We start from the raw sequence: 10098 nt of genomic DNA on the forward strand, positions 1-10098 counted from the left end.
CAAAATATTAAAAAGATATTTTAATTAATAAATTAATTATAATTATTTTATAATTAAATAAAAAAATTCATTTAATTGATTATCAAAAAATATAAAAATTATCATAATCATTTTCTTCATTGATATTTTTTTATCATTAATATATTAATTAAATATTAAAAAAATTATACATATATCAATATTTATTTTATATCATTAATTACAATTGAATTAAATGGATCATGGTTTTAATATTAAATATATTTTAAAATTAAACATATTATAATTAAATATCCACTGATATTCCTTAATATACCCCAATATATCTGTAAAATCGAATTACCAATATATTTGTATATTTTAGATATGCATGAATTCATTTTGCATTGCTCCCTTCAATCAATAATATATACATCACAAGTGCAAATAAATATAGATCCCGAATTAAATATCTACAGTAGTGTGACCCCTTTCTACTTAGGCAAAGTTACTCTTATGAAAAATATTTCATATGTTTTATATATACTGATTTTATGTATGTCCATATAAAAATTAAATATTGAAATATAATTTTAATGAATTAATATATTTGAATTATTTTATTTTTTAATTTTACTTGACTGATTATCGAAAATAGGAAGTCATTCTTATAATATTCTCAATGATTTTTTTTTTTCTTTTTTATACAAATAAAATCAACTTCTAAATATTTTCATGAAATACTATAAAATTTATCATATATATATGTATATAATTATTTAGTAAAATAATTTAATTAAGTGTATTGTTATTTGTTTTTTAGTTATTAAAGGTTTTTTTATTTTTTATTTTTTTTACTATGAATGGAAATAAGGTTTCATATTGCCTTTTGAAATGCCCAAAATTTAGATTGGTTGTTTCATTATCGAGTTCTTTGTCCCAAGTCATGAATATAATTACAAAAATTAATAATCACTCTATTTCCATAGCACAAATGTCTTAACTTTTCGTTTGCTATTTTTTTTTTTTTTTAATATTACATAATGGGAGTTTCTAGACAGGTTTAACTCCCCTATTCTCATTTTTGTTGGATTGGACTGGGTCAACTCATCAAGGCATCCAAACTTTAACTCCAACAAATACTTTTTATTTTTTATTTTTTATCTTATTAATATTTTTTTCTCTAAAATTTTTTCTGATATTTTCATAAATTCAACCACCGACATGTTTTTGTAATATTGGATATTTTAATTCTTGGTAAGATCTTATCACCGAATCTAGTTTAGTCCCACTTATTAAACATGTTATTTTATAAATCAATTTATGGACACCTCCCGACAGCTCCACTGAAATAAAGACACATATTATGTATGTGAATTCTACGTGCAAGGCTACAGATTGCATCAATATCAACCATGGCCTTCAAGAAGATGCTTGGATTACTTATGTGTGGATTTTTCTGCTTTTGTTTTACCTAATGGTGGATCTCACAAGAAAGCAGTCTAACAGCTGAGGAACATAAGACAAACCAACCAAATAAGTCAATTGAACTTCAGGGAAATATCCTTTGCACAAATTTACCAAGTTCTACCACATCCAAACTCTAAAAAGCTTAGATCACATTCACATCTCAGACTGAAGGACATGGGTTCTCTATATAAGGGAAATAGGCTCAATGAATAATGTCTTTACGTGATCCTTAGTCTCACGGTCTTGAACACCATACCCGTCCCGATACAGATATATGCATTGAGACATCCTAGGAATGTCCATTGCCATTCCAATAAAAGTTTGGGAGAAGGGAGAATTCAGATTTCGCTCTTCATTCATCTTCTTCCATGTTTCATCAATCAAGAAGCCTATATATTTGCGGGCATCGTCTTCAGAAGCACTAGTTTCATACATGTAACATTGTATGGATTTAGGAACATCTCCTCTTTTTAACTCATCCTGAGAAAAAAAATATATGTATCACTATTATTATTATTATTATTATTATTATTATTATTAAATGATGGATTGTTAGCATAGAAAATAAACTAAAGCAATCTCTGATAATTAGGCTGCATACAGATGATGTCCCAAGATCATCTGAAAGACGGAAAATCATTGATGACCAACGGATTATATCGCGGAATCTCTCTAAGCATCCCAAGGCCTCCTCCGTCATTGGATTTGTGATGAAAAAATAGGCATGAACTAGTGTTAGTGGACCTGATATAGAAATCATGGCATTGTTGATGTACTCCTGTAGAGATGGCATATAACCTTCGTGGTACCATTTCGCCTCAACTAAGTAGGATTTACTTAAATCTGCCCACTGAAGAATTAATCATATAATGAGCCAAAAGCATATTTTGCACAGGAAATTTCGGTCAATTTGATTATAGAAAGATGACTGAATTTTTAATCTGAAATGTTACCGCTTTTCTGAGATATGAAATGATGTTGAGATCGTGTTCTTTAAGAACATCATAAGCGGTTTCATTAGTGAAGTTGTAGAGAGCAAGGAAACAGATCTTCATGTATTGTGGAAGTTGCTCCATTGCATTGGTATCCCATCTGACAGTGGAAACAAAACTAGCATCCCAACCTCTATTAAATTAAAAGGACAAGAAGTATACAGAAGCCACCAACCTGTCAACAGCATCTGTAAAGAGCTCAAGTTCATCCAATGTCCCATAAACATCATAAACATCATCAATTGTTGTTATCAGCGAAATGAGTTTTGTCAACATTCTCCTGCAATATCCAAACTGAGGTTCAAATATAAATCCCACAGCCCAAAGGAAATTCTCCACCAATCTGTCCCTAGCAAAGCTCAATTTTTCTGGGAGGCGTGTGCTCCTCCACCACCTGCATTTGTAAGGCCCAAAAGAGGGGATATCAATATTAGAATTTGATAATACTTTGTAGCTGCTAAACTATACATGAAAATGAGAATATGCTCACTCCTACATTGATGCATGTTTTAGATCCTCCTGGTATGTTGCTTGCACCATATTGTAATCCAGTTTAGCAAGCTCAAGTAAAATGGGATTCATGCGCTGGCTTCTCTCATATACATCTATGAACCATCTTGCCTCTAGCCTTAGCATTCTCCAGTGCAGCGGAAGCTCCATGGCATGGTTTATTATCGCAGTAAGATCATTTTGATCTACAGTCCGCTCAAGGTATTCTTCAAGAAAATTTCTTGTGAAATCTCTAGCCTCTTCTAGGATATTTTCACCTTCTACGGAAAGGTATGAAGCTTCATACAAGCATAGAATTCCCTTGATATCTTCATTAAGCCATGGCTTAACAGTCCCCATCTTGTTTATGAAAATATGGAAAACATCTGCAACATTCAATATGACAATAATTATGCTGAAGTATAAATATGTCGCACAGAATTTATAAAATCCCAAAAAACGTGTGCTCTTTATGCTATTCTCATTAGGCAACTAATTGATCTAGTGCTTCCTATATATGCTGTTTTACCTGGTAGATCGTGTACCTCTTTCCGATGCCTGAAAAAATTATTAAAACAGTAGTGAAGACTAAATTTAAACCTAGGACTCGGTAGTGTCTAGTACCTTGGGGAACATGGTAGCCATGCTGTCTTAGGAGTCTAAATTCAAGAGCTGTGGCATATAAATCTCCATTTTTCCATGTATCATTCCTATTGTAGTTGTTGTATATGCTATGCAATATTCTCTTTATTTCTTCCCCAAAGTGATAATGTATTCCAAGCCTTTGCACGGTATCGATGAGCTCCAGTTGATGCAAAGGTTCCCCGACTTGGCCAAGCATTATCTTTACATCTCCCTTAAGCTTCTCCAATTGTCTTGTATATGTTTCTCCCTGCATATAAGACTCTATATCCGTCAAAAAATCAAGTTGAGTCCATTAATGAACAATAGTACTAAAAGTTAACACCTACCACATAATCACTCGTTAGTGACTGGATATAATCATGGTCCCAAATTGAAGGTTGGTAGCTTGCGGTTCGCCTCACAATCACAGCAGTTTGGCTACTAGTTTTAGCCCCACCCGTGCATTGGACTGGACCAGAAATGCAAACACCCGGCGATTTTCCGCGGCAGAAGCGGCTTGCAGGTTGCAGTCTTGTAAAAGTGAAAAAAGGGTTTGAAGAAAGCGTCAGAAGAGCCATTGGAGTGGGACAAGCTGGATCACATTGCCAGCAGATATATATAGAATTTGTGGTCATGTGCTCCCATGTTTGCTGTAAGATTAAGCAATAGTATTATGTCAAATTTGCAATAATGCTAGTAAGATTTATTCCAAACTGAATCTTCGTGAGATTGTATAAAGTATGCCCAGCTTGTCGGCCTTTAGATAAGAGTCTCAAAGCATATTGTATTGATGAGGTCATAACTATCTTTTCATAGAATAAAATATTCAAAAAGAGTTTTATTATTAAGTTTGTTTACAAAAGTTTTGAAAAACAGTTTTTTAATATTTTTAAAATAAAAGCATGTTTGGAGATTTAGAATGTTTTTAACTTATTTTTTGTGTCTTTAAATACTTCTTAAAAATAACTTTTATCTGTAATTATTTATTTTCAATAATTCTTCATATTTATATAATTATTTTTTTAAAAAAAAATTCTTAAAAACAGCTGAATTAAAATATATTTCTAGAAAAAAAAAATCTTATTTTCATAACAATTTCTTGTTTTTAGGATAAGCTCTTAAGAAAGTACCAACTTTGAAGAATAGAAAACTATTCAAACTATTTCCAATATGTTTTAAAAGAAGAAAAATGATATTTACATCGTAAAAGTAAACATTCATGAAAAAAAAAATTAAACTAAATAAAAAATAAATTAAAGCAAAATATTTCAACTTGTTTTATGTGTTTCTAAATATTTCCTAAAAATATTTTTTTATCTATGATGATTTATTTTTAATAATTCTCATATAATTATTTTTTGAAATGTCTCCTAAAAATTGTTGATTATTATAATTAAAATATGTTTTCAAAAAATATCTTATCTTTAGAATAAGTTTTTTGTTTTTAAAACAATTTTCAAAAAATTACCACATGTCTTTTTAAGTCTAGAAAATAATTTTCTATTTTGAAGGATAGAAAATTGTTCAAACTATTTCAAATATGTTTTGAAAGAAGAAAAATTATACATACATTGTAAAAGTACACATTCATGGAAAAAAGAAATTTAAATTAAGTAAAAAAATTATTAAGTGTTAAAATAAAAATAATGGTTTCATGAAAAATAAAAGAAATGCGGGAAAAGAAAAATAAATAGTAAACAGATATAAGCTTTAATAAAACTCCAATAATTTTAGCAAAATTTTAATTGTGCTTCTCAAATTAATGTTATTTTCTTAATGACAATTAAGTGAATCTTTTTCTAACTAATTATATAATTAGTTACCACAATTTTTATTACAATAAATTACGGTATTTTTAGGATTGTTAAATTACTACCTTTTTAAAATTAGTAACTTTAAAATATTTTTATTTTAATTGCATAAAATAAAAGGAAACATTATAATAAAATTTTTAGATACTTTAATATGTAAAAATAAGTAGATTTAACACTTAACAATACTCAAGCAATATATGGAGTCTAACTTAAAGCATGCTATATGATATATTGATAGAGTACATGATTATCATTTCATAAAATAAGATATTCAAAAAAATATTATGGAGAAGTAAAAGAATAGTAATATAATATAGATACCGTAAAGGTAATGAATGGAAAGGGGCAAAAAAAAAAAAAAAGGAAAAGTTAAAATAAACTTAATAAAAAATTAAATTAAGTGATGAAATCAATTTACTAATATTACAAGAATGAGAATTAAGATTGGTTTCCTGAAAAATTTTAAAAATAAAAATAATAAGCATTTTTATTCGATGATAGTTAAAAGAGTCTTTCTTGAATTTTAATTTCATAAGAAAAAATGATGCAAGTATTTAATTAAAAATTTTAAATTATTAGAAAAGTGAATGTCAAATTATTGTTAAGCACCTAAGGATTAAATATGATTCTTTTAATTTGAGTTGATTAACACTCGTCTACTTAACAAACTATACAAAGTTCATGGATTTGATTGAGCAACCTTAATTATTAAAATAGAAAAATATTTGGTATAATCTTAGGTTTAAGTGGTAAATTTGAGAATAAAACAACTTAAATTTGAAAATGATTCTTTTTAAAAATCTAACTTTAAACTAATTATATAACATTTTTTTGAATGAAAAACCACTTTGATTGAGTTAAAAATGATTTAATACATTTCTCATAAATTCATCACTCTTATTATTATGTTGTTCATCTTAATTCAAATAAATTAATTAGAAATAATAAATAAATTATAAATAATTAATAATAAGCAAACTAATGGATTATCCAATTTGATTCATCATAATACTTTTTTTAACCAAAACCATTTAGGGTATGTTTGATTGGAAAATGCTAAAAATAGACAAAAAAAATTCTTAGAAGAATCATTTTCCCATGGTTGGATGATATAGAAAATGAGATAGAAAAAGAAATTATAATAATTTCCGAAAAAAAAAATACTAGGTAAAGTTTGGGAAAGTGTATTTTTCATCATTTTAATGTTTTATTTTTCAAAATTTTCATGGATAACAAAATTCTTTGTTTTTTGTTTTCTCTTAATTTCTACTTTATTTTTTTCAAACTTTTTGGCAACCAATTTTAATAAGAAAATTAATAAAAATAAATTTTAGAATAAAATATCACAACAAGAATTATAAAAAAAATTATATAATATCAAGAGTTCATAATAAATAAAAATAGTTTATTACCTAATTTATTTCAATATTTTTTATTTTTCGTTAAAACCATGCATTTAAAGAAATATAATCGTACTTTTGGTTTTTTTGGTAATCCTTGAATGGAAAATGAAAAAAACTCTAGGTGATTTTGGATCAATTTTCTTCTATACTTTTATTCTCATTGATTGTCAATATATATATATAGAAAAGAGATACATCAAGACTCCTAAACAAGGAAAACTCCTAAGCAAGGTAAAACTAAACAAGGAAGAAAATATGTACAAATTACAAACACAATATTTGCCTACCATGCCAATCAAGGCTTGCCAAAAACTTGCCAATCAAGGCTTACCATAATCGGCTTGCCAATCAAGGCTTACCATAATCACTAATACCCCCCCCCCCCTCTCAAGTTGGTGCATGAGGATTCCGAACGCCCAACTTGCGAAGAAGAAAGTCAAACTTTCGTTTTCCCAAAGCTTTCGTAAAAATGTCTGCGAGCTGCATGGAAGTATGAACATAGCTAATGTGAATAGCACCATTTTGTATCTCATCACGTACAAGGTGACAATCAACTTCAATATGCTTTGTTCATTCGTGAAAAATGGGATTAGCTGCTATGTGTAAAGCCGCCTGACTATCACAATACAAATGCATAGGGTCAGAATGCATTACACCAAGGGTAAACAACAATCCTTTCAACCATTTCAATTCACAAGTTGTGGTTGCCATGGACCTATATTCCGCTTCAGCTGAAGAGCGAGACACCGTATGTTGCTTCTTGGTCTTCCAAGAGATTAGTGAATTACCCAAAAGAATAAAATAACCAATCAAAGATCGTTGTGTTAAAGGACAACTGGCCCAATCTAAGTCACAATAAGCATACAGTTTCAGGTCGCAATCAGAACGCAAAAGGATACCTTGTCCTTGATTGCCTTTCAAATATCGAACAACTCTCAAAGCTGCTTCCCAATGTTCATCCTTCGGTTGTTGCATGAACTGAGCAAGCATATGCATACAATAAGACAATTCTGGCCGGGTAATCGTCAGGTAGATGAGCCGACCCACCAGGCGTCTATATTGTCTAAGATCACGTAAATCAGAATTCGCAACAAGTGCTAATTTATGGTTTTGTTAAAGAGGAGTCCCAGATGGCTTGGCTCCCAACAGCCCAACCTCAGAGATGATGTCTAGTGTATACTTGCATTGACATAAGAAGATACCATCTGAGTTCCTCGCAACTTCAATCCCCAAAAAATATTTTAGTTTTCCTAGATCCTTCATATGAAAACACCGACTCAAATAATATTTGAACTATTGCACAACCGTTCCATCATTTCCAGATATAATTAGATCATCAACATAGACAAGAACATTGAGTTGAATGTGTTGAGCTTCATAAGTAAATAATGAGTAATCAGAATACGACTGCTTAAATCCATAACTTGTCAGCGTCGCTGCTAACTTGGCAAACCAGCACCTAGGTGCCTATCGCAGACCATATAATGACTTTCGAAGTCTACAGACTTTACCTAGTGTTAGAGACGCAAAACCAGGCGGTATCTACATATATACCTCTTCATCTAACTCACCGTGCAGGAAGGCATTATGTACATCCATTTGATGCAGTTCCCAACCCTTTGCAGCTGCAATGATAAGAAACATTCGCACTGTGACCATTTTTGTTGTCGGGGCAAAAGTCTCATTGTAATCTATGCCTTCGACTTGTTTGTTTCCAAGAATCACTAAGCGTGCCTTGCATCTCTCGATGCTTCCATCATAATTATATTTAATCTTGTAGACCCATTTTCTCCCGATTGCTTTCTTCCCGGGAGACAAGTCTTCTACTGTCCATGTTTCATTGTCTTCAAGAGCCTATATCTCCTTTCTCATCGCCTCTCTCTAACATTCATCTTTTATTGCCTCAGCATAAGTGCTTGGTTCACACTCTGTGGTAACAGCTGCTAGAAACAACCGATGTTGTGCAAAAAATTTATCACAATTCACATAATGTGCTAAATGATAGGGTGTACCTGAGAATTTTGACTGGAACGATGAACTCACTAAGGCGCTTACTCGAATGGTATGTGTTACATAGTCTTTCAACTGAACAGAAGGTTGCTTAACCCTTTTTCCTTTGCCAAATTGTTCCTCAGACACCATAGGTCTTGACATGTCGATGTCCCCCCTATCTCCTACTTCAGTATTCCCATCAGTAGCCATCTCCATGGTATGACCCATCTCAACATCAATCTCGTGCTCTATATCCGAGACAGGAGCCTATTGCTCCTCCATGTCATTCTACATATACAGGTCCTCATCATCTGCAGAGAAATCCATGACTCTATTCTCGGACAAGGAAGAGTTAACAACATTGTTGAAGTACGGAAATTCTGCTTCAACAAATATTACATCCCTTGAAACAAAATATACGGGTCCTCATCGCCGCTTTCAAAGTCATATAACCGCTAACCTTTCTTTCCAAACAGATACCCAACAAAAATACATTTTCGACTCCGACTAGCAAATTTGTGTTTATCTCAATTTTGGTCATGGGCATAGCACAAACACCCAAAAGTTTGAATGTGCTTATAGAAGGGGGCTTATCCGTATAAGATCTCATATGGTGTCTTACCATCCAATAAAACAGATGGTGTCCTATTAATCAAATATCCAGTTATAAGAACACATTCACCCCAAAACTCAATAGGTAAATGTGCCTGAAATCGCAGGGCTCTTGCTACATTGAGAATATGACGATGCTTTCTTTCTACACGCCCATTCTATTGTGGCGTCCCGACACACGAAGTTTGATGTAAAATTCCATGTTCAGCAAAATATTTTGTCAAACACATAAACTCAGTACCATTATCACTCCTAACAATTTTCACATTTTTTTCAAATTGTCGTCTCACCATTACGATGAAATTTTTAAGAACACAAGCAACCTCATCTTTTCTATTCAACAAATATATCCACACTGCACGTGAACAGTCATCAACGATTGTCAAGAAATAAATACCTTCACAAGAAGCAAAAACCCTATAAGCTCCCCATAAATCACAATGAATCAAGTCAAAACATTATTTAGCTTTATTATCACTAGAAAAGAACACTTCTTTGGTTTGTTGAGCTCTAAAACAAATATCATAAAACTTAGTCTTCACACCATCATTTCTACCAACACTATCAACTTCATAAATTAAATCTACTACCCTAGAAGAGGGATGACCCATTCTTCTATGCCAGAGCTCATAAGACGCAATACTAGTTGTCTTGTAAGCACGAATAGGAGCCACTCCCTTGAGAAAATAAAGCCCCTTGCGTTGTTCACCCTCTCCAATCGGCATTCTCAAATTGCGGTCCTGT

At 31.3% G+C, this 10098-nt stretch overlaps 1 protein-coding gene across 1 annotated transcript; it reads right to left on the reverse strand.

Annotated features, from left to right (window-relative positions):
* Positions 1–1477: 1477 nt before the first annotated feature.
* Positions 1478–4111, reverse strand: LOC117929031 ((-)-alpha-terpineol synthase-like). The gene is made up of 7 exons (XM_034849217.1): positions 3881–4111; positions 3534–3801; positions 2917–3295; positions 2596–2814; positions 2382–2520; positions 2030–2278; positions 1478–1908 (listed from the first exon to the last, which is right to left on the reverse strand). Exons 1-7 carry the CDS (start codon positions 4109–4111, stop codon positions 1612–1614), a joined length of 1782 nt encoding a protein of 593 aa, XP_034705108.1. The 3' UTR covers positions 1478–1611.
* Between the last annotated feature and the right edge of the window lie 5987 nt (positions 4112–10098).

The sequence above is a fragment of the Vitis riparia genome, chromosome 13 (genome assembly GCF_004353265.1).
Source record: "Vitis riparia cultivar Riparia Gloire de Montpellier isolate 1030 chromosome 13, EGFV_Vit.rip_1.0, whole genome shotgun sequence".
NCBI lineage: Eukaryota > Viridiplantae > Streptophyta > Magnoliopsida > Vitales > Vitaceae > Vitis > Vitis riparia.